Source organism: Kogia breviceps, chromosome 2, assembly GCF_026419965.1.
Source record: "Kogia breviceps isolate mKogBre1 chromosome 2, mKogBre1 haplotype 1, whole genome shotgun sequence".
Lineage (NCBI taxonomy): Eukaryota > Metazoa > Chordata > Mammalia > Artiodactyla > Physeteridae > Kogia > Kogia breviceps.
Window position 1 is genome coordinate 78,399,015 of NC_081311.1, and position 27,006 is coordinate 78,426,020.

Consider the following 27,006-nt stretch of genomic DNA (forward strand, 5'->3'; position numbering starts at 1 on the left):
CCATTTAGTTTCTCACCCAGACTGGGCCACCACGGACAGTGAAAAGGGGATAATAGGAATTAAGCTGTGATAGGTGTTAACCTGAACTGTGCCAGACAAACAAGGATGCAGAGTTATCTAACCCCAAAAGGTTATTTTCTCATTTTCCCTTCTGAATATGTTGCTTTTCTCTCACAATAGAGAAGGGAAAGGTGAAAAATAGCTGCACTGAACAGTCAGTGTTCTACTTAGGTTCAAAGCTGTCACCACAGTAGTAGACACAGAATTTGGGGCACTTTTCAGCCCCTTAATTTTTGGTTTATATATTCTATTTTGCAATCCCTCAAGTCAGCAAATATTTCCTCAGTATCTAGTTCATCTCATGCTTTGTCCTAGGTGTTACTGGTAAAGCCAGGGAACAGATCAAAAACTGCACTCATGGGATTGACACCCTAATGAGGATAGACAGCTTATTTTAAAATAAATATAAAAACAGAAATATATAGTATGTCAGAAGGAAAGAAATGCTTTGGAGACAACTCAAGCAAGGTAAGAAACAGTGCTAGTGAGGGGGTCAAGGAAGTAAGGGGAACTGGTATTTGATAAAAAGTAGTGAAAGAGGATGTATTCTGTCAAATTAGACTGTTTTAAGAAAATACAGTTTACTTTGAGAATAAAAATTAGAGGCTGTTGGCTCAATAGGTTATGAATATCTTTAAATCACTGGTAAATTCAGGAACAATCCATCACATAAATTTACTATCTGACTCATTTGCTATCAAACATTTACACATGAAAAATATTTTTTATTTTAAATACCAAAAAACCTGAGGAAGATGTTCAAATTGAATGATACTAACAGAATAAAATAATCTATACATTCAAGAGTCATAATCTAAAACAGTGCCTAATGCTGGCACAGTGATTAAATTACATGTTGATTAAATTGACCTCCTTATTGAGTTTGGTGCTGGTGTCTCTGGAAACCACATCATTCAAATACATAGCAATATGTAGTATACTTAGCTTCAGAGTAGGAAGTAGTCTTTCTAGAGAGAAAGACAATAAAACAGAAAACGTCTACAAATAGAGGATGTGTATCTCAACCGCAGACAAATGTCCACATTCACATAAGTGGTAGATAAATAGCTGTTGCTCAGTGAATAGTTTTAGCTATATGCCCTTTAGGAGATAATAAGCCCATTCACCTTCTAAATCACTGCACCAGTTTCACAGATGAAAGACAGGTACATGATTATGTACACAGGCTTTAGACAAGATGCTGGCTAACGAACAAACCCAGTCAGTAAATGTGTTAATTTATTAGCTGTAGAGCCCCATTCCCAAAAAGCAGTATTTATGCTTTACTAGGGATGTTCGTGGACAGCAAGGCAAATAGAACCCAGCCTCTTGAACTAAAATGTTATTGGTAGATAATTGGGAATTTCAGTTTCGACATAAATAACTAGTAACATCATCTTGCCTACAATATAAACAGACTAATCCATTAAACTCTTGACTGTTTTTACCTGTAGACGACCTCAGTCATTTATGATACGACGTGTGCCTTCATATAGGGGAGGTAGTGAAGGGAAAGTACTTAAGAGTTCCCTCCTCTGTACTCTCACTGGACTGTTTACTATCAAAAGCACACTTCACCCACATTCAATGATGTATCTACCTTTTCTTTTCACTATTAGATCACTACATTCCTCAAGAGCAAGGATGCCTTCTTATTTATCCCTGTATCACCAGCCCAGAATTCACAATAGCAACTCAATACACTTTTGTGGAATGAATACTGCATGAATCAGTTGGTGGGAGAAGAGACATGGGTTTTCGACTTCCAAGCTTCAAAGACCACTGAGCATAGACTTTGATTTCTATTCCTAGGTAAGGATTTAACTTGCTAGATCTAGTTTGGCTTAAGAACCTGGAGGATCTCAAATCTAAATAAATACTTCCAAATAAGGCTTCAGGGTACCAACTCCTCGTCTGCTATATATCGTAGCAAAGAACGTTAGGAATCGTCCAACGTTCATTTACATATATAACCCTCCTTTTTCTCCCAAAAAAATCCAGTTTTGTAGAGGTAGCCTTTCTTCCCTCCCTCCCCATGCTCTGAGCCAGTTGTGTTAGCCACATTTCCCCCTGCTGGTAAATAATCTGGGCAATGAGTATGTGACAGAGGGCATAGGGGAAGTCTACCAGGAGGTTTCTGGGAAAATCTCCTTCCTCTCATAAACAAAAGCAAAGAAAGTCAGGTGCTTTGTGTGCCTAGAGATGATGCGGAATTTGGATATCATCACTGATATGATGATACAGCCCTGTTGTAATCATGAGGGAAACTAGCCTAAGAACCAAACAAACAGGGAGAACAGAGTCAAGGGAATTACAGAAAACCTGAGACAGAGCCCTGCTCAATTAAACCTGGATTCTCTTCCTTTGGACTTTTTGTGTCCTTATTTTTTTTAACCATATATGATTAAGTTGTAGAAAATGATACAATAGTCTGTAATATGATCCTGTTTATGAAGAAATATTTTTTATACATGATGTTCTAGATGGATATAAGCCAATCTTAGCTGTGGTTATTATCTTCAGGGGAAAAAAAGGTTCATGAAGAAGGTACTTTCATTTTATACTCTATTACTGTTATGAAAATAGAAGATTGACATGGTTCTGGAATTTAAACTTCAAGGGAAATTTAAGTGTATTTTTATATTGCATCCTTTTTCCCAGTTTTATTGAGATATAATTGACATATATCATGGTGTAAGTTTAGGGTGTACGGCGTAATGATTTGACTTACGTATGTATATTGTGAAATGATTACCACAATAATTTTAGTTAGCATCCATCCTCTCATGTAGATAAAATAAAAAGAGAAAGCATAAACCAGGAAAAAGGGCTTCCCTGGTGGCACAATGGTTAAGAATCTGCCTGCCAAGGCAGGGGACACAGGTTCGAGCCCTGGACCAGGAAGATCTCACATTCTGCAGAGCAACTGAGCCCATGAGCCACAACTACTGAGCCTGTGCACCTAGAGCCCATGCTCCGCAACAAGAGAAGCCATGACAATGAGAAGTCCACGCACTGCAACAAAGAGTAGCCCCCGCTCACCACAACTCGAGAAAGCCCACGCAGAGCAACGAAGACCCAACATAGCCAAAAATAAAAAGAAATTAATTAATTAATTTTTAAAAAGGGGAAAAAAACATTTTTTCTTTGTGATGAAAACTCTTAGGATCTACTCTCTTTACAACTTTCCTATATATCATACAGCAGTGCTAACTATAGTCATCATACTGTATATTATATCTGTAATATACTTATCTTACAACTGGAAGTCTGTACCTTCTGACTGATTTCCTCCAATTCCTCCTCTCTCCACCTCTGGTAACCACAAATCTGATCTCTTTCTCTATGAGTTTGTTTTTGTTATTGTTGTTGTTTTAGATTCCACAAATAAGTAAGATCATATGGTATTTGTCTTTCTCTGTCTTACTTCACCTAACATTATATGCTCAAGGTCCATCCATGTTGCCACAAGTGTCAGGATTTCCTCATTTTTTATGGTTGAATAATATTCCACCATACAGATATTCCACAATTTCTTTATCCAATCATCCATCAATGGACACTTAGGCAGTTTTTGTGTCTTGGCTATCACAATTCTGCTATGAACATGGAGGTGCAGATATCTTTTCAAATTAGTGTTTTCATTTCCTTTGGATATACTCCCAGAAGTGAAATTGCTGGATCATGTGGTAGTTCTGTATTTAATTTTTGAGGATCCCCATACTGTTTCCCATAGTAGCTGTACCAGTTTACAATCCCACCAACAGTGCACAAGGATTCCCTTTTCTCCACAATCTCACCAGTATTTGTTATATTTTGTCTTTTCGGTGATGGCCATTACAGGTATGAGGTGATATTTCACTGTGGTTTTGACTTGCATTTCCCTAATGACTAGTGATGTTGAGCATCTTTTCATGTTGGCCTTTCATACATCTTCTTTGGAAAAATGTCTATTCAGGTCTTTTGTCCATTTTTAATTTGATTATTTGGTTTTTGCTATTGAGTTGCATGAGCTCTTTATATATTTTGGAAATTAACCCCTTATCACATAATATGGTTTGCAAATATTTTTCCCATCCCATAGGTTGTCTTTTCACTTTGTTGTTTCTATTGCTGTGCAGAAGCTTTTTAGTTTGTTGTAGTCCCACCTGTTTTTATTTTGTTGCTTGTGCTTTATGTGTCACTAATGACTTTTAACATTATCAATATATAAAATTTATTGATTCCTTACTATAGTCTAGACAGGAATCTTGCTGACACAAAAACAAAAATTGTGAGTGTGGTATTATTTTTCTTTATTAAAAAGTAGCCCCATTCAGTCTTTGGCTCTGGTCTCTTCAGAGGCATATATCTACTGCCCCGAGAGTATCTAAAAGTGTAATCACAATTTTATATGCTAATTGTTTGATTCTATATTTCAATGGAGACTTAGACCATGTAGAGCAGTAACATATTTGAAATTGGATGAACAATATCAAGTGTTTAAGTAAACTTCAATTTTTTCCCCCATTAATCATTAGCCCAGCCATCTGAGAAACCTATTTTTAATAATGTACAGAATACAGTCTATATAATATGATCCACAGCAAGGTTTGCCAACCCTTCCTTTTTCCTCCACACTACCCCAATTCACTTTAATGAAGAGAAAGCAAATGGAAAAGTATCAGTATGAAAATAAAACTCAAGCAGGGTGGATGCAACATTAACTCTTAATTTCTGATCCTTGGCCTATATGCCCAAGAGTTTGAACAAATAAGTCTTTTAGATGTAGTGAACATGAACCAAAATATCAGAAGAATAAGAATATAAAAGAATATTAAATATATTTAAATGTAAGTATAAAAGAAATACTGAGCACCACTTACGGAGTAACCAATAAATATGGAAAACTCCTTAGAGAATAAAGTATTTTCAATGTAAAATAGTGCGTGAATCTATGGATTAGTATGTATATATAAGATAGACTGAAAATAATATTGATTGGTTTGCAGGAAAACTAGGATCCTGTCAAACCAAGTACACTTTTCAGTCCTTATTCAACTAGATTTCTCTGATTTTCATCTGACGTTGTCAACAACATCTTACGGAAACTCTATACTTCCATGATGTAGTAGGCCAAATAGTGGCACCCCAAAACCATCCACATCCTATTCCACAGAGCCTGTGAATATGTAACATGATAGTATGTTGCTGGCTTTGAAGATGGAACATGGGCCACCAGCCAAAAACATAAGCCAGAAAAGGCAAGGAAATAGATTCCTCCCTAGAGCCACCATAATTAATGCAGTCCTGCCAAAACCTTGCTTTGAGCCCATTGAGACTAGGTTTTAGAAATCTTACCTCAAGAACTTTAAGATAATAAGTTCATGGTGTATCAAGCCATCAGGCTTGGAGTAATTTATTACAGCAGCCATAGAAACTAATACACATGGCTTCTGTAACTATTTTCTCCTAGTTTTCCTCTTACCTCCCAGATTGCATCTTCCCAGAGCCTTCCATGGGGTCCTCCTCCTCTTCCTCCCACCACTTTAGTAGTGACATCCCCTTAGGCTCTCCCACTGCTCTCCTCTTATTACATGGATACTCCATAGTAGAGAGCTTAAAAGCAGACTTCAGAGCCCAATGGAGATAAATTCGTACGCTAGTTCTACCACTTGCTAGCTACGTGAACTTTTCAGATACTGTAGTTTTCAGGTCTAGAAATTCCATTTTGTTTCTTTGAATAATTTTTATACGTTGAGTTTTTTTAACCTTTTTGTTCACAGTAAACATATTGTCCTTGATTTCATTGAACACAGCCGTAATAGCTGCTTTAAATCCTTGCCTGATAAGACAATCTCCAGGTTGTTCTTGGTAGTCATCTCTCTTGAGACTGGGTCACATTTGCATGTTTCTATATACTTTAAGCAATTGTGAATTGTATCCTGTCCTTTTATACTGTTGAGATTCTGGCTTCTGCTATACACCACTGAAGAACGTTGACTGTATTTGCTTTAACAAGCAATCAACTTGGTGGGACTCAAACCACAATCTGCAAAATGCTTGGTGGCAGTGCAAACCTCAGTGCAGTGCTGCCTTTAGCAGTGGTAACTGAATTCACACCTGCCCCCCATACACGTGGCTAAGCATCAGCCAGACACTTGAGCAGAGTGCATGCACAGAATCTGGGGCTCCCTCTCTCTGGAGTTCTCTTTTCCAGGATCACTCCCTGACTTCCTGTCTCCGGAGAGATTGTGCATGTTCTTTTAGAGTTTTTGCTACCACACAGTGCTGACTTCTGTCAGCCTCCAGGCTAAAAACCTTAAAAAGTATAAAAGTCATTGGCACCAATTCCATTTTCCAAGTCTGGCTCCTCTCCAGAATATGTCTGCTTTTGGTCAACTCTCTGGAGCCTTGAGGTAACTGGGGGTTTTATTGCTGTTTGTTTGTTTTGCTTTTAATACTTGGGCCAAATATGATTTTAATATTTGGACCAAATATTTGGTCTGGAGCAAACATTCGCATTCCCAAAGCAAACACGATAATAAGACAACAGCACAGCTATAGTGCTTCCTGTGTGCCATGAATGTTCTATACACATTAGTTATATGGACTTATTAGATTCTCACAACAACACTATGAAGGGACACTATTTTCCCCCCACTTTATATGAGAAAACTGAGGTACAGAAACATTAAGCAGCTTTCCTAAGATTACCAAAAATTTAACTCAAGGAGTTTGCTCTAGAATCTGTATGCTTAACCACCATGGAAAACAGCACACAACTTCTTGAACTTCAACTTCTACTCTTGCATTTATATAAAATGATCTTAAATGCAATTACTTGCCTGAAATTGGTACTTCTATGTTTGATAAATGTATTTTTTAAAAACTCATCTATGGTGCTTCAATGTTTAAAAAATGTATTAAAAAAAAAAAAAAACACCTTATTTACCAGTAAATTTAGCTGGTTACTTCTTGATGCATTTTTGAATACTCTCAGAGGACATGCTTTAAAAAAGCAGAGGTTTTATTAGAAGAATGGTACAACTGTATAATAATACTCCATATTCTATAACTTCATTTCTCATAAAAACTGAACATGTCTGAGTCTGATGTACCTCTCCATTAATAATTAAGTCACACTGGTATTTTGTAATTACAAGACAGTATATAATTTAGAAATATGAAACACTCTTAGGATTTCATATAAAATAAATCATTTCAGTAAACTGAAACATAAAAATCGTATTAGGAATATCTCTGGACATACTACGCATAGTCCTCCTGGCAAGTACTGGTTTCTAACAGAATTCTAAAGAATAGTCTAATGAGACCAAGTTGTTCCTTGGAGAAAAATTTTAAGTGATTTTTATATTAAAAGTTTTAATATTATTTCTACTTGTCTTAGAAATTATGTAGCAAGTCCAAAGAACACTCAAAGGAATGCCAAGTTCCACACACCCAGTCCCTTCCTTGTGCTAAAACTATATCTACACTTCCATGAAAACACACATCCTACCTCACTATAATTTTCCTTCCATTCCTGCATTAGACTGTGAATCCATTGATGACAAAAATCACCTATTATTCATCTTTCTATCCACAGAGCCTTATAAAGTATATCTTATAAATGTTCAAAGTTTGCATTAAATAAATGATTACAACTGACATTCATAATACTTATAATATTACACTGTAAATTTTATAGATATTTAAAGCATCAGTTGTAATTGAAATTATAGAAAACTACCAATTGAAATTATAGAAAACTACCAATTACCTATAATAATGAGGAAAATATACGACATAAAGTGAATGAATGATACCAATCAGAATTACCAAAATTACCAATTTCCTCCAAAAAGCAGGATATAAGGGGCAAATATTGGTTTAATTTTACTTTTTGTTTCTTAGTTCAAGCTACTAATTGTCTAACAACAAGGCACCAATAGTCAAGTGGTTACAAGCCAAAGTCAAAAGGGACAGGGTTCTACAATTCTCCCAGAAACAGCTAAACCAAAAGACAGAAAGGACAGTCAATGTTATCTTTGTATATACTCTCCTAAACAGTAATACAAACAATAAGCCACTTAATATACTCATGGTGTTAAACAAAAGCAATGCCTGTCAAGTATGTGAAAAAGTAAGAATTATCAATAAATTTCACAGACTGTAAAACCAAAGCTCCTTCCACTATACTGTCTCACTGTTCACTTCGTATCTGTGCTTCTATGAAATGGAATCCTTAAACTAGGCATCACAAAAATAAAAATTAATGGAGAAAGTGTTCATCAAAAATGTTTCTGGGGCTTCCCTGGTGGCGCAGTGGTTGAGAATCCGCCTGCCGATGCAGGGGATACGGGTTCGTGCCCCGGTCCGGGAAGATCCCACGTGCCGCGGAGCGGCTGGGCCCGTGAGCCATGGCCGCTGAGCCTGCGCGTCCAGAGCCTGCGCGTCCAGAGCCTGCGCTCCGCAACGGGAGAGGCCGCAGCAGTGAGAGGCCCGCGTGCCACAAAAAAAAAAAAAAAAAAAAAATGTTTCTGAATTAAGGTATAATGAAACAAATACACAAAAGCATAGGATCACCTAAATTATTAAACTTTATTAACTAGAACACACACAGAAATAAGCAAATACTATCACTGACTATATTTTAACCTAATTGTGCCATCATTGAACTGGCACGACTACGTCTCAGAACCAGTTGGCTGGGATACTGAAGGAGGGAGAAGGGGGACTCTGGACCAGCCAAGGTCACAGAGAAGGAAACTGCAAGGCCAGGGAAAAGGAAGTCAGGGATTGTAGCAGTCCAACCACTTCTTACAGGTATGAGAAAAAAAAGTTAAAAAAAAAAAAAAAAAAGTAAAACAATAAAAATAGCCACTGTTAAATGTATGCTGAATATTCCACATGCCTCATCATTTAATAATTACTAAACCTGATGATCAAGACTGACCTTCTCCAAAGCCACAGGGTAATATGTGGCACAGCTCATGTTCTTAAAACTGTTCACAAATTCTACAAAACCCTGCTTAGGCCTATATCACCAGGTATGCCAAAAAAAAAAAAAATCTGAAGAATGAGAGGAGACAGAAGTGGATTCAGAAGCAGACAAGTTATCCAGAACCACATAAAACCCAGAGGGAGAATAGAAAACTTAACACAAGCAAGGATGTGCATGTACAGAAGCTCACGCAAAATTCGGCCAAATGGACGGGCAACGCTCCCGCAGTCATTTCTTCCTTGTTTTATGTGCACTGTCTCCATCCACCCTCAGGATTTTAAAGGCTCTGTGAACAGCCATTCAGATAAAGCTGAACAGGTCTTGGCCTATTTATGACTGATACGCTTTGATTAAGAATAAAAGCTAAATGATGTTTAGCAGAATTATATACATCAGATCTAGATCTGTCTTATCTGTTTTATAAAAAAAAAGTGTGATATTTTTAAAAAATCCCTCCCAATAAAACCTTTCAGAATGCTTCTTGTGCCACTTATATGTTAGTTATTATACTAATGGCCACAATAAGCAACTCTGTGGAATCAAAACTTCATAAATTAGGTAATATTTTTTCTGTTTCATTTTACGCATCTCCTTTTGTTATCGATAATCTTCATGATTTGTTCTGGCACAAATGATGTCGGGAATTTCCTGCTAGATTTCCTGCAGCTTTAATAGAACTATGCATTTATCCTGTGGGACCCAAGAATACAAGCAAAATGGTACTTAACCACAAGAAGAAAGGTCATGGTTCTAGATGAGAAATTGTTTTCCTTATCATCATCAAGTGTGTTTGTATTGCTACCATGCCTATGACAGCATTTTGGACATTAAATAGTATCCGTATTACGTGTATGGAATTACACAAAGAATTTAAGAAGAAATATTTTTTAAAAAAAGAACAAGGCTTCTTAGAGAAAGTTGATCACGAGAGAGTGGGAGAATCAGGTAATACACAGGTTCTTTTTGATACACTGTTAATTGGTAGGGAAATAAATGATTTCAAGAAAATTAGCATCACCTTCCTGACACACTTCATCCAGTTCTTTAAGCAAATCTACTGCATATAATTTATTGTTAGAGATGACAATTTGCTTGACCAAAGTATTGACATGTGCCACAGATTCCCATAATGAATTCAAAGGAGACATATGAGGCGCTTGTAAAGAGCATGTGGATACCTATGGAGTCCAAAGACCGACTCCTACAAGTGCCAACAGCATCCACTAATCCCATGTAATCAGACGTGCTCCTCAGCGGGTTTGCACTATTATGATGAAGATGGTTGTTACAGTGGAAAACTAGCCCTCCTGGTAAATAACCTCAGCCCCAACTCTGATCAGCCCACAACTCTTCCACAATACCTCCAAACCAGTCAGACCACCCCACAAATGTCCCCAGGACCTTGACTCAAGCATTTTGACTGAGGGCCACTCTGAGTAATTGATGCCTGTGTCAAACTAGTTATAAAGTATTTTGAGCATCACTCCCAGGTATAATCAAAACTCCTCTGCGGTCTAAGAATCCTTCTTTCCCCCAGATACAGTTTCCTCTGGAGTTATTTGACAGTGGTTGCTTCCTAAAAGTTACCAGCTTGAAAGGGAGATTTGGCTCAATGAAATATGTTCCTTTCCTGTAGCAGGTTTTTCTCAAGTTTTCTTTTCTAATTAATGTCTCATGGTAGCTACGCTGGTCTTTATAAATGGTATTCCACATATCACATAAATTACCACTGTATCTCTGACAGAAACTTTCTAGATGGAGTACAACTCAAAATAAAATTCAGCTAAATAAATATACAGGGGGAGGCAGAAATTCTAATAAGTATCTTCAAAACATAAGTCCAAAAATAGTATTTTCAACACTTCCTATATACACAGGAAATTGAGAGCTTGACTAATCCAACGCCATGATTCTAGAGAGGTAAAACATCTTCTCAAAAGTTTAAATTTAGAAAAAGCAGCGGGCTTCCCTGGTGGCGCAGTGGTTGAGAATCCGCCTGCCGATGCAGGGGACACGGGTTCGTGCCCTGGTCCGGGAAGATCCCACATGCCGCGGAGCAACTAAGCCCGTGAGCCATGGCCGCTGAGCCTGTGCGTCCGGAGCCTGTGCTCCGCAACGGGAGAGGCCACAACAGAGAGGCCCGCATACCGCAAAAAAAAAAAAAAAAAAAAAAAAAAAAAAAAAAAAAAAAAAAAAAAAAGCAGCTTAACAATAAAAAGTTAAATTTATGAAGATTTAATCATAAGTTGGTATCTACAAAGATAAGTGAAATGACAGTACACACTTTTCTGGATGCTCATGCAAAAGAAAAAGGATTTTCCTTTGTAAAGACAGATTTGAATTTCAAAGTTGATATGTGATATTTAAAAATCAGGAGGGGTTATTCCAGGTGGAAAGAAAACTAGCTAAACTGAGAAATGTTTTATTCCTCTTTGATTCAAGCCTAATCCAAAAGCACTGCATTAAAAAAACATTTTTTAACTTTATGTAGTTTAATACCTTAATTTCAAACTGTTGTAACCAAAAATGAACTTTTAAAATTAAAATACGCATAACATATTTGGATCTTTTTAAAAATAAGCCGTTAGTCTAATATCAAATAAAGATCACTAAAGTTTCTCCTCCATACTTACAAAATGTACTTTTCTCCTCCATACATACATATATGTCATATAGTATTAAATTTTTTAATTAATTTAAAATTAATGTACAAAGCAATTAAAGTCCTAAGCTGTGTGACACTAAAATTTTTAAAACTACAAGGCTAATGAAAATACATTATATCAGAATTGATCACTCATTTTCGGTTAAACCATACATTATCATTTTTTTAATCTCTTCACTTATCCAAACTGGAGCAATGATTAACAACAAAAACAGCAACACATGGACCAATAATGGCAAATAAAAATTTTCAGTTTTATTCCTGGAAATAGTATAGCTTATTAAACCATACACTGCAGTAATTATAGCAACAAGCAAAACAAATAAACAGGAAACAAAAATTTGACCATTCATCCTCCTGCTTAATTCTAAAATTTAATGAATTGGCTAAGAATGGGTAGTAGCCCAGAAATCACTCACAGCACAGAATGGAACATAATTTAAATTACCAAATAAGCTTTCAAAGAAAAATGTTTGCATTAAGGGACAGAATAAAAATTTCAATTTTCAGAAGAAAATGATTGGCTATTTGCAAAATTACAACTGACTAAAGCTGTAACACCATAATTTCGTTACTTCAAATATATGAGTGCCATGAAATTTTACTTGCCATAAAGAAGCTTAGGGACACAGTCACATGGTTAGAGGCATTTGAGGATGAAATAAAGATTCATGACAGCCATGCATAAAGCAATTAATTGAAAGAGTCAAAATAACAGCTCCAAAAACGTTAGAAACACAAATGCTCACGGAGAAGATTCTATTGTAACCAATGACATAAGCATGAGGTTCAAGGACACAGATCACGCTGAGGATGGAATTTTTTAAGTTCTTTAAGGCATCAACAGATCTGCTGGACGAAGCAGAAAGGCAAACTTAAGAAAATCACAACTAAAAGGCATTTACGTATTTTGGTCAAAAGAAAATCTCCAAATCCTGTGAAAGAAATCATTCATATAGTAGCTGAGTTCATTAAAATACCGCAAGACAACATAAATTAGGTACTTGCCCCTTGTGACTTCTCCACAGTGTTAGCCAGCATCTCCTGCAGGGCCCGGACAGAGAGGGACTGTTCCAGCACAAAGGTGCAGATGGAGAGGTCTGGGGGGACATTCTGTGCAGAAAGAAGGAAAGGCGCCATCATCATTATTATCACCACCACCACCACCATCAAGCATCCAGACCCAATTTACCTTATTACACTTCAGTTTCTTTCACAGAAAGAATAAAGAGTACTTGTCAATTCTCTAATATGAGCTCCCAAATCATCCAAATACTTTGCCTATACTGCTCACACTTAATCCACATTTTAATTTATGGATAACTATAAGCTACCATTTATTGAGTCCTACTCTGATTAGGCAACTGCACTCGGAGCTTTATCAGTTAACGCCTGTGGTCATCTACGGTAAGGATTATTACTATTATTGTGTGGACAAGAATATAGAGAAGTCAGGTTACTTTTCCAAAGTCACAGTTACTAAATTTTTCAAGCCGGGACTAAAAAGCCAGATTTCTCTGACTCTAGAGCATTCACTTCTAGTCTATCAAGTACTTCGCTGATAAAACATTAAAAGGACAGAAAAATACTTTACTCAAATTAACAGTGAAGTTAAGCAAACATAAAACTGATTGGTAGGGCTTCCCTGGTGGCGCAGTGGTTGAGAATCCGCCTGCCGATGCAGGAGACACGGGTTCGTGCCCTGGTCCGGGAAGATCCCACATGCCGCGGAGCAACTAAGCCCGTGAGCCATGGCCGCTGGGCCTGCGCGTCCGGAGCCTGTGCTCCGCAACGGGAGAGGCCACAACAGTGAGAGGCCCGCATTCCGCAAAAAAAAAAAAAAAACTGATTGGTATAAAATATTGCTTTACACAGGCTGGTCCTTATCCACAAAGACAACGATTAGCTTGTCTTCCTCAGGTTGGGTATCATATCTGGCCTCTAACTTCGGATGCAGTAATTTGACTTCTATTCAGTGTCTGCGTATTGCTTTATTTTCTCACTCATTCCTTTTCCTTTCTGTTTCCTTCCAGCAACTTCCATTCCAATCAAGTAATAACCCCATAAATTCTGAAAATGCCAATAAGTAACTACCAAGGAGGTGAAGGAAACCGGATAAGAACCAACTGTCAAGTTAGAGAGAACTATCCCTATTAGGAACAAATGCATTATCGCGCATGCATGCTTTTACTTTAGATAAGCAGGATCCAGGAGGCAATCCAGCTGGGTACGGGAAGATGTTCAAAGGAGCATTTTCACAACAGAAGAACATTATAAACACATTAAACACAAAACACAAGTGAGAATATGTCTTCTTAGAACATTAGGAGGATAAACTGATAACCTGATGCAATGCATCAGAATTACAATTTACAGTTGTTAAAGTATTTACTAAACTGAGCCACTTCCAATAAAAAGATCCTTATCAACAGCGAATGATGCCTTATGGTTTCTAGGAAAGATTAGGTACCAGGGTTCTAAAATTAAAGTTAAGATTATTTTATGGATAAAAGAAGCATATAATCACTAGTTACTCATACCCCACAAACCTTCCTGGCACCCATGTTTTCCTTTGCTTTGTTTTATTTTTTAATGAACTTTTTTTTTTTTTTTTTGCGGTATGCGGGCCTCTCACTGCTGTGGCCTCTCCCGTTGCGGAGCACAGGCTCCGGACGCACAGGCTCAGCGGCCATGGCTCACGGGCCTAGTTGCTCCGCGGCATGTGGGATCCTCCCGGACCAGGGCACGAACCCGTGTCTCCTGCATCGGCAGGCGGATTCTCAACCACTACGCCACCAGGGAAGCCCGTGAACTTTTGTTTTCTGAATTCCTCTATCATGGGCTTCTGTGGCCCCCAGTCCAATTTCTTTCCATTCCTCCTCAAACTATCTCAGCTAGTAGTCAAAGGAATCTCTCAAATCTGGGCGCAGCTACTACTTTTATACTCTGCGGTAATGCAAGAAATTTTCACACGTTGAGGTATGGGGAAGTCATTCTGGCTTATACATGATTTGGATTGAACTTCATGCTAACTGGATCAGTTAGCAATGCATGCACTGGTCTGTCAAACATGCAATGTACATCTGCTTCGACCATTTTTTTTTAAAACGCATTTACCAGACTGTTTAGAATGACCACTCTGAAGATAGGAAATGGGGGCATTTTATCCCTACAATGCCAATGCTAGTACTTCTTTCAAAGATGAGGTTCCCTTCCCAGACAGCAAGGTCATGCTGAGTTGCCGTGTATGTGCTAATCTTTCTCTTTTGAAACCTTGAAGGGATGCACCCCTGTTTGATATTTGTCCTTTGTTCTCACAAGATATAAAACTGTGGTTCAGGCATTCAAACTGGAGCCAGACAGCCATTGTGCATGTGGTTTCAGACACATTCCTGTACTACTGAGAACCTGAATTTTCTGAACTGTATGAGACTCAGGGACTTCACCAGCCATTCTCAAAACAAGATCTGTTAGTAGCTCCAGCTGCACCCTTATAGTCTCAAGGTCTCCCCTTGTAACTATTCAACCATTTCAGACCTCAACCAATCCTGGCTTAACAAGCGCCCTTACTTCTTGCCAGCTCCAATTATAAGTGGCAAACCACTTATGTAACTTTGTGGATTTTGCCTATATAAGCCTCCCCCCATTTTGTAGTCTAGAAGAACACATTTCAACTGTTTCTTGAATCTGTCTCCTGGGCTATAGTCCTCAGTCTGGCTCAAATAAAACTCTTTTCTATTCCAATTATAGAATGTTTATTGACTGTTTCCACTGACAGGAGTCAGCCAGACAAGGGTTTTCTTTCCAAAACCCTCAGATAAAAGATTGGAAGCTTGGAAAGGGACTTCTTCTACTGTGAAATTCAGGATAAGCTCTTTTAAATTTAATATTCTCAGTTCTAACTATATTAATAACAATCTATCACACTAAGACAAATGCCACTGGGAAAAAATTGATTCAGGCAAGTGTTTATTCCATTCATATCCATTTAAACTGTGAGAGTTTGGAAGCTACACTTTGACAAATAGCACTGGTAGAGAACTATGTTAAGAAATGGTGTGCTAGTGAACCAATTTCTAAAAATAAAAAGCCTTGACTTGCCCATTTCTGTACTGTAAATACTGCAATGATGGCTGGTTTAAAAGTATAAAAGTTTACAAATCAGCTCACAAAACTGCTAAATATGTAACAGAAAACTCTAAGAGCCATTGCCAACACACCACTGAACTGATTCATGAATTGCTTTAGATTCAGTGTATTATAATAGTTAAGAGATTGGATTCTATAGACAGATCACCTAAGCAAGAATCCTGGCCTCACTACGTACAAGTTAGTAACTTTTCTAGTCTTTAGTTTCCTTCCCTGAAAAATGGGATAATAATTATACCATCCTCATAGGGTTGCTGTGAAAAAATAAATGAGATAATCTAAGCAAAGAGCTTCTTATCACAGTGTCAAGACCATAACAAGAAGTCAAAATAAGCGAGCCATTGTCATTAGTTAGTTTTGCATATTGTCATTTCTCTCCATTTGTGGCATTTATGAAGCACCACTCATTTCTTAAAATTGGTTCTTAAACGGATTCTGTTTTAGAGAAATCATGTTTGAAAAGTCAAAGCACTAACTATGCACCTGTCCATAACATCTAAAATGTTCTAGTTATTTTCAAGAAAAGGCACTTTCTGGTAATATTGAAAAGTTTACATACTGGGTATATTTGTTTCGTACTTCACTTTAATCAAAATGTTGAAGTATGAATCACTGGAATATCTTACGTTTATTTTAAAGATCCTTGAAAACCACATGGATCTGAAATGAATTAATCCTGCAAACAAATTTCATTTTTTCACAGAGCGACATACTTGTTACAGATAGTGGGGTTTAACAGGAATAAATGAACAATCAGCAAAGGCAATTCTCTCTCAGACTCTACCCATCTTTTTTTGGACCCATCTTTATCGCTCTCTCTTTGCCCCCTTCCCCCTCAAAACACACATAAATGTAATAGAAAAGCCGAGCAGTTAAAAAAAGAAAAAAGTTTTATCCCTTTCAGTAAAACTTGAAACAATACAAATCAGAGCTTTGCACTGTTAGTTTCTTTTACTGGAAAGAAAAATGTCCGGTTGTTCTAGGCAACAGAATCATTACCAAAACTTGTTACTTTTTAAGAGTAACTACTTGTCACTTTTTAAAGTAAACTACTGAAAGTATTTCTTAATTTAGATATATATTTCTTCAAATAACCCTGACATTTTTAGAGTTAAACCACACTGCAGCATTTATGTTAAGACTTTGTTCCGACTTCCCCAAAATAAAGTTGTCAGTGGAAAACAAAGGGTCTCATTCATTCATTAAAGATCAACTAAATGGCCCCTAACACCAGGCACAAGAGATAAAGTATAACAGTCTATACAGCTGTAGTGGGAACTTCACTTCGCAAGCATTTGCATGTTACCATCTTTTCCTTAGTCTTTTTCTTTACTCAAGTACTAGTACTGAGAATTTTAATTTTTAGAACTTCAACTTGAAAGAACTTTACGTGCCCTTACAATGAGTGTGCTCCCAAACCATGAAATAAACCCTTATGTAATATATGTTTTACCTTACAGGTGCTTTAAAACAGACCACATCAGACAGAACATGAAACAAAGAACAACCGTTCAGCCTGTACACCTACCTGCCTCTTAAACGTTACACTTCTTTTACATACAAAATTAAACCAGAGAAAGTATACACTTTGGTCTGTCTAAATGTGTATCTAGGCTACCCAAAGCAGGCAGGCAAGAGGTTCATAATAATTTTCATATGGAGACAAGACCAATTTGATAAGGATAGGTGTGCTTTGGCAAAGGTAACAAACCTTAAGCGAGCAGCATGGCTGTATGTCTTCTCTTCTTTTTAAAATACAAACTGGTCCCTGTTCTTCCTGCCTGACAAACATTACCTAATCTTACAGGTAAAAAAATTCTCAAGAATAACCACAACATAGCATCTGGTTTTGTTAGCACTGGAGAGTCTGTGTGAAATCAATTAGGTTTCCAACCCAGGTATCCATCGAACCATTTGGCATACACAGATGTATCTGCCTAACTCACTTACAAACCTATTGAAACATGTCATTGACTTAACTGAACTGCAAACAATAATTTGGGTCTATATAAGCTACAGCAGACCACCTGTCTTGTTATCACTGTGTACAAATTGCACACTAACATACCACTCCATTTTAAGGTTTTGATGCCTTTGCTCATACTTTTTGCTCCCTCAGCATGACATATCCTTCTCCAGGTCTCCACCAGTGGAAAACTATTTCATATTTTTAAATCACACATAAATAAAATCACATATAAAAACATTTTCCTCGGTGAAAATTCAAACAATACTGAAAAACTTTTTAAATTCTCTTTCCAAATTTAATTATACATACTCTCCCGCTCCCAGGCATAACCACATGGGAGCTGGATAAGCTTTCAGATGTACATCTTTCCAGGCCTTTTTTTACACATTTGCATACATATGTAAGCTCACAAAGAAGTATATAGATTGGCTTTTCCCATTAACAGGCCCACTTTGTATAAATTACGTATTTTAATTTATTAATATGTATTGAAGATCATTTTCTGTTCATAGATCTCTATCTACTTCATTCTTCATGACATCTAAAGGATCTAGACAAGCCATATGCCTCCTGAAGATTGCTTCAAGTGTAATACTATGAAACATTGTTATTCAACTTGGACCCTCACTCTCCCACCCCACCACGACCAGTCTAAAATGATAATTTGCAAAAGAAAGTGCTCAGTGTTTGAAGAGTTGACCTCAAACTACGATTTCACCTATTTCTGGAAAATTAAACAAATGCGCCTATAGGGACACAGTAGTAACAGCCCTAATGGCGGATCTTTACTTTGGTTTCCGTTTTCATAATCCTAAGTTTCTAATATGAAGACAAGTTAATTTACCTTTTTACACTGCCTTTCAGTTGTGCACCAAATAACCTTCAGACTAACACAGAGGTATCTCAAAATGTATTTTGAAAATTAATGAGGTATTAAGTCTTGATAGTTTGACAGCATAATAAATGGGCAGGTCACTGTACCAAAGGACATGGGATTCCGAGTCAATGCATAAGCAGCCAAGGGATTCCAGGTAAAGCACTCCGAGCTTCCCCATCCATTAAGTGGCAATATACTTACCACACTTCACAGAAGAGTTCTGAAGTCCAAATAAGAAAAGCAAAGCATTACAAACTAGAAAAATCCCAATGAAATATAATCTTCTCTGCCTAATTAAAAAAAAAAACCTATCTCACACTGAAAGCCAGAATCACAGAGACATAAATTAAGAGAAAAGCTTGTCTTCTACCAAGAAATGTGAAGACAGGATTCTTTGGAGTGGAACAGATGGTCTGAAGTTGATGCAGGTTTGTTTTTTCTCACACCCATCTGGCTGAGTGGCCTTGGTCAAGACACCATATCCACTGAGGGTCAACGTGTCCACGAGCTACGGAGATATCAAACTTCTCCAAAAAATAAAGTTGTTGTTGTTGTTTAAGTTGCCAACTGAAGACATTAAACAGGCAAAATCATACCTGCCTACCATACAGGGCACAATAGCCTTTAAAATGTTTGTATGTCCTACAATTCCAATATAATTATGATGCTGTATCCCATTGACTTATAGGAACTACTGTAGAAAAGAAATAACAAGCTGGATATAAGGAAAATCTTAGTTCACTTTTTTCTCTTTATACGTCTTCAAAATTCCAATCATAACATTTCCCCAGACTGGAAATGTGGTTATTGCCAGACTTTCACACTTTTCTGTGAGAGTTCATAGTTCCAGGTAGTTTTTCTTGTCATATTCTTTTTCTCTTCATCCCACTCTGCACCAAAGATTAACAGAACATTGTCTTAGAGAAGGAAATATGTATCCTGCATCAATCACAGGATAAATTCTTCCTTCTTTCAGAGATCAGCTTTTTGAAAGACAAGTTAAATGTGATCGTAGCAGATGAAACGGATATGCCTGGGTTTCCCCACGTCTCAAGCCTTTGAATCTCCAGAAAAGCTCAAGTCATTCCATGTGCCTTTCTTAACAACAAAGGTCCAAGTCAGGAAGGATCTGTTAGCACGTTAAACAAGTGGTAATTAGCAGTGCATCACCACTACAAAGAGCAACGGCTCTGCCAACTTAGCAGTTAATTATGAAAATCCCTAGTGAATTAATAGGGTTTCATATGATTTGCTCAGTGTTTATGTTTCTCCTTGGCATACATCTTCTGTAATACAATCTTCTTTAAACATCATATTAAGTAGATATGCCAGTCTACCTTATTTTTCTAATTATTTTAATATTCAGCTGACTCAAATGTGCCAGTGCAAATCTGGAGGTATACTAGTTTGACATTCCACCCTGCATGACTTCTCCCCTTCTAATATCATAACAGGAATACTGTATTAGGTCAACTCTGTTCACAGATATCTTAACTGGGAGCCACTATTGGTGAGAACACACATATTTAGTATTTTAAAAGCAAGACACTCAAAAGGAAACCAAAGGAAAGGCTTCTGCTATGAATTGAGCATCAAGATGATATGTAGGTATGTTAAAAATCACATGTGCTACTAATGATTCATTGGATGTATCCTCCTGCTTTTGAACATTGCTAAGTCAAACCCATATATCTGTCACAATCTCAATAAAAGCTTAACAAACCAACTCTCCACACTCTAGGTGATGGCCCACTTACCTAATTTGCATGTAAAGCACATAATTTCTAGTCATATATCACAATGATGTTCCAGGAAGTTGGGCTCAAATTGAGAAACCTGCTGTTAAAAAAGCTATGGTGCTTCACCACTAAATTCAGAGTTCAGAGCTCAGTAAACATCTGAATAAACGGATGAACACACAAACCACAAGAAGAAATAAGTCAGTGGAAATAGTGGAACCACTGCTATAGTTCAACTACCCACAAATTACTTTGGAGCAAAGTTTCACTCTACTCGAGTCTTTGTTTAAGTATTAGCAAAATAGGGATTTCCCTGGTGGTCCAGTGGTTAAGACTCTGCACTCCCTATGCAGGGGGCCCAGGTTTGATCCCTGGTCTGGGAAGTAGATTCCGCATGCTACAACTAAGAGCCTGCATGCCACAACTAAAAGTTCCTGTGTGCCGCAGCTAAGACCCGGCGCAGCCAAATAAATAAATTTTTTTAAAAAAAAAGAATTAGCAAAATATACACATATTCATTATACATGTTGTAAGCAACTGGCAGTGTCATGATATCGAGTACACAAAAATAGTTTTGGCAAAAATAATGTATGGCCCAAGCATTTGTCAGATATCAGAGTCTGTGACATCTCAGCCTTGCCTCCCTGCAAGATCCCAGTGAACCACAGACAGTGATCAAACTTGGTGGATCCCCCAGTGAAAATTTCCAGTGATCCACAGAGTTGCCTTAAGGGAGTTCTGTGAAAAGGAGATTTAGGTAGAATCAATTCATAAGTTCGTTGCCTAAAAGTATTTGGGAAAAAAATAACTTTTACCGTAACCAGGTCAACCTAATCATCTGACATATGACCTCTGTCACAACATCCATACTGCCTTTTCTCATAATCTGCTTAAAGAAAGGTAACAATTCATACAAACTTGTGGATACCGGCAATCAACAGCTTCTGACTCACCTAGAGCACTACGAAAAGTCAAGAGGAGGAGAAAAAAGCAAAAATGAGAATTATGGCTTCCACATCAAGTTATGCAGGCAAAGATGATGTCTTCAAATTTAATTAACGATGTAATACAGTGCTGATTTATTCAGGCATAACATGCAACCATCTCGCTCTTTGTGGGTATCTCATTCCACGAAAGTGTGCTGGATAATTCCATCTAAATTAATTTAAAATGGCAAGAGCTAAATTAATTACTCAGTATCAGTTTGAACAAATTAAGCTAGAATCAACTCAGTAATATCACTTGGAACCTCAAACTGAAACTCCAAGCAGACTCAGATGGACAGAGTCAATGCCTTGGAATTCTTACTAGGATTTTGCTCACATGGAATTTCTACACAGTTTCAAGAATTAAGAAATAACTGTGTAGACACAATTATGTAAATAATAATGGCTACATGACTTTTAAAGCATCCTCTGTGTGCTAGGTCTTAAGTCTCACCACAACTCTATAAGAGAAGTATTATTATCTTCACTTTAGAAATGAGTAAATGGTGAGTGACAAAATTAAATTAAATGACTCGATCTAAACCAGAAACTATTAAGAGGCATATCTGCTTAGCCTAAAACCCATATATCACCTTGTCCCCCTCAAGGTAATATTAGCCTGATTATCAGCTGTTCTTTTTTTTCTTTTTCTTTTCCTGTGCATTTATGGTAATAGTTTTATTATTGATAAATTAGACTTCAATGCGACAGTGTACATGCTCTAAAAGAACTCACACATAGAATCAGAGCCATGAATATCACAAACTCCATGACTTTTGCTTGAGAGACATAAGTTCATAACCTGGTATGAGCCCCTCTGGCACTGTATTAGCAAAAGCAAAAGTGTAATAAGGCATTAAAATAGTGATCCTTCCTAGATGATACCTTGTGGGTATATCTGGAAATAGGGATCTTTCCCTTGTTGTCTGAAGATATGAGTCATCATGTCAAAGGAAGATATGATATTTTCTGGTTGAAGAATCTTGATGAGAGAGGTATAGAGTAGAATTAGAAAACTAAGTCAGGAGAGATACTTCAGGTATGTTATATAGAACTGAAACTAAAACTGTTATCTGTGAGACTTAACCCTGAAATAATGTTAGGTGATCTGGACATACTCCAGAGTCCTATTAATCCATATAATCTATAAACATATACCTTAGATAACAGAATACAAATACAGTTCGCGTGACCAAAAATTCCATCTCACCTAACACATAATTGAGTTCAGAAGAGAGATATCAGTAACACAAAGAAATAACACAAAGGATGTTTTAAGGAAGATAATTCTAGCAGCTGTGTACATGATGTATGAAAGCCACAGTGTGACACTATTTATGCTCAAGGATCAATTCAGGAAAGATAAAAAGACTTAATGAGCTACATTTTTAAAAGAAATTATGGGGACTTCCCCTTATGGCTGAGTGAGGAGGTTGGCAAATCCTCTCCCTAAAAAGCAAGCTGGATAAAACTGACAAGAATAACCTTTTAGAGCTGTGGGACTTAACCAGAGGCATAAAAAAATATGACAAACTTTTATGCTTGAAAACTGCTGAGCTTCAGGTAAGAACAGTAAGAGTCTGTGGTGCTCTTTCTAAAGGCTACTCCCATCTCCCCACAGCTCAGCTGATGTGCAGCTCCTGCAGGAATGTGGTGTGGGGTAGGCTGGGAGGACCAGAAGCTTTGCCACCCTATGGAAAGGGGGCTCACTTGATTTGGAGCAGATGCCATGCACAATGCATTGTATGTGAAAGTGACACTTTCCAGGGAAACTCAACAGCTCTTCTGGCCTCACTCAGTATATTCCTGACTAAAGTTGAAGCATGCAGAGTAGTTTCAAACTATTCACACACTCCTGGAGAACTCTGAAGTAGCATGTACATAAGAAAGACACAAAGAACTCGCAAAAAGCAAATGTGGAACAGATTTTAGATAACCTGAACTTCTCATGTGCTTCTCTATCCATACACAGGTCCATATGCAGAGAAGAGAACTCTTACTGTTTGAAGTACCTGAGTGAAACCTCTGTACAATTACTGCCTTAACTCTAAGCTATGCAGAAACAGGGTTACCTTTAAGAAGCAGACTAAAATAAAAGAATGAAAAAAAAAAATCGAGCAGTGACATCAATGACAACACATCACAGGGGAGACATCTCACAAGCAAGTTACTAAACAATAAACAAACCAACAAAAACAGGAACAACCACCTTCTTAGCCCAGGCACGTTACTAAACAACAAACAAACAAACAAAAACTGGAACAACAACCTTCAGTGGAGAAATACCAGAATTTAGGTCAATTTAAATGAATCGACCCCTCTAGCAGATTTAAAATGAAAGAATAAAGAATCAGTGAACTCAAAGATCATTTAATAGAAATTATTCAATCAGAAATACACAGAGAAAAAAAAACAGGAAAAAAATTAAATGAGCCTCAGAAACCTATGGAATAATATACATGTAATGGGAATCCCAGAACAACAGGAGAGAAAGAACACAAAATATAGTTGAAGAAATAATGGCCAAAAACTTCCAATATTTAAAGAAAAACATTAGTTTAAACATCCAAGAAGCAAAAAAATACCGAAGGAGGATAAACACAAAGAGATTCACACCTAGACACATCATACTCAAACTACTGAGAGTCAAAGACAAAATAAAGAAAAAATATTTAAAGCAGTAAGACAGGGCTTCCCTGGTGGCGCAGTGGTTGAGAATCCACCTGCCAATGCAGGGGACACGGCTTAGTGCCCCGGTCCAGGAAGATCCCACATGCCGCGGAGCGGCTGGGCCCGTGAGCCGTGGTCACTGAGCCTGCGCATCCGGAGCCTGTGCTCCGCAACGGGAGAGGCCACAGCAGTGAGAGGCCTGCATACCACAAAAATTTTAAAAATTTTAAAAATAAATAAAAATAAAGCAGCAAGACAAAAATTTACTCATCACAATATGCTTAACTGCTGACTTCTCATCTGAATCAAGAGAGAACAGAAGGCAGTTGACAACTTATTCCAACAGCTGAAAGAAAAAAACTGTCAACCAAAAATTCAATATCGAGCTAAACTTTTTTTCAAACATATAAAATAAATACATTCTAAGATAAACAAGGATGGAGAATTTATTGCTACCACAGCTGCCTTACAAGAATGCCCATTCTCAACAACTTTTATTCATCATAGGACTAGAAGTCCTAACCACAGCAATTAGTCCAGAAAAATAAAAGGCATCCAAATTGGAAAGGGAGAAGTAAAATTCTCTCTATTTGCAGATGACTAATATTATATATCAAAAATACTAAAGACTCCACCAAAAATTCATCAGGACTAATAAATAAAGTTTCAGGATACAATTTCAATACATAAAAATCAGTTGTGTTTCTACACATTAGAGAGAAAATTTTTTTAAATCCCAGTTTACAACTGAAGCAAAAATAAAATAAAATACTATGGAATAAATTTAACCAAGAAGATGAAAGATCTGTACAGTGAAGTCTATAGAACATTAGTAAAGGAAACTGAAGAAGATACAAATAAGTGGAAAGACATTCTGTGCTCAAAGATTGGAAGAAGGATATTGTAGAAATATCTACACTACCTAAAGTGATCTACAGATTCAATGCAATCACTATCAAAATTCCAATTCCATTTTTCATACAAATAGAGCAAACAATCCTAAAACTCATATGGAACTACAAAAGACCCCAAATAGCCAAAGCTATCTTGAGAAAGAAGAAAGATGGAGGCAGCACAATTCCTGATTTCAAAGTACATTACAAAGCTATAGTAATCAAAACAGTATGGCACTGGCATAAAAAGATACATAGACTAATTGAACATTATAGAAACCCAGAAATAAATCCATGCATACACAGTCAATTCATCTACAGCAATGATGCCAAGAATATTTAACAAGGAAAGGATAATCTCTTCAATAAATGGTGCTGGGAAAACAGGATGGCCACATGTAAAAGAATGAAACTGAACCACTATCTTACACACCACACACAAAAATAATCAACCTGAGATGGTTTTAAGACTTGAAGGTAAGACCTGAAATCATTAATACTCCTAGAAGAAAACATAGGGGGTAAGCTTCTTGACATTAGTCTTGGGAATAACTTTTTGAATTTGACACCAAAGCAAAGGCAACAAAAGTTAAAATAAACAAGTGGGATTACATCAAAGTAAAAAGCTTCTATGCAGTAAATAAGACTATCAACAAAATGAAAAGGCAAATCATACCTCTGACAAAGGATTAATATCCAAAGTGTATAAAGAACATATATAACCCAATTGCAAACAATATGATTTAAAAATGGGCAAAGGGGGCTTCCCTGGTGGCGCAGTGGTTGAAAGTCCACCTGTTAATGCAGGGGACACGGGTTCGTGCCCCGGTCTGGGAAGATCCCACATGCCGTGGAGCGGCTGGGCCCGTGGGCCATGGCCGCTGAGCCTGTGCATCCGGAGCCTGTGCTCCACAATGGGAGAGGCCATAACAGTGAGAGGCCCGCGTACCGCAAAAAAAAAAAAAAAAAAAAAAAAGGCAAAGGAAGTGAATAGACATTTTCCCAAAGAAAACATAAAAATGGGCAACAGGTACAAGAAAAAATGTTCTATATCACTAATCATCAGGAAAATGCAAATCAAAACCACAATGAGATATCACCTCACACGTGTTAGAATGGCTATTATCAAAAAAACAAGAAATAAATACTCACAAGGATATAGAGAAAAGGGAACCCTTTAACACTGCTGGTAGGAACTTAAATTGGTGCAGACACTATGGAAAACAGTATAAAGAAAAATTAAAAATAAATCTACCATATGATCCAGTAACTCCACTTCTGGATATAGATCCAAAGGATCTCAAGGAAATATGTGCACTCCCAGGTTCACTGCAGCATTTTTCATAACAGCCAAGATAAGGGAACAATCTAATTGTCCGTCAATGAATAAATGGTAAGTGGAAAAAGATGTGATATATATATATAAATATATACGTATGTATTTATACACACACAAACCATGGAGAATTATTCAGCCCTGAGAAAGAAGGAAATACTGCCATTTGCAACAACAAAGATGGCGCTTGAGGGTCTTATGCTAAATGAGACATCAGACAGAGAAAGACAAATGCTATATGATGCAGAATTTTAAAAAGCCAAACTCAGAAACAGAGACTACAATGGTGGTTACCAGGGGCTGAGAGGTGGGGAAAAGGGGAGATATTGGTCAAAGAGTACAAACTTCCAGTTTAAGATGAGTAAATTGTGAGGATCAGTCTACAGCACAGCAGTTACAGTTAATAATACTGTATTATATAGTTCAAAGTTGCTAAGAGAGGGCTTCCCTGGTGGCGCAGTGGTTGAGAATCCGCCTGCCGATGCAGGGGACACGGGTTCGTGCCCCAGTCTGGGAAGATCCCACATGCCGCGGAGCGGCTGGGCCCGTGAGCCATGGCCGCTGAGCCTGTGCGTCCGGAGCCTGTGCTCCGCAACGGGAGAGGCCACAACAGTGAGAGGCCCGCGTACCACAAAAACCAAAAAAAAAAAAAAAAAAAAAGTTGCTAAGAGAGTAG

At 37.4% G+C, this 27,006-nt stretch overlaps 1 protein-coding gene across 1 annotated transcript in view; it reads right to left on the minus strand.

Annotated features, from left to right (window-relative positions):
• RYR2 (ryanodine receptor 2) overlaps positions 1-27,006 on the minus strand; it is a 746,950-nt gene that overhangs the window by 463,443 nt on the left and 256,501 nt on the right. The window contains exon 3 of the mRNA XM_067025663.1: positions 12,720-12,824. Coding sequence (XP_066881764.1) covers positions 12,720-12,824 — 105 coding nt within the window. The remainder of the gene's footprint in view (positions 1-12,719; positions 12,825-27,006) is intronic.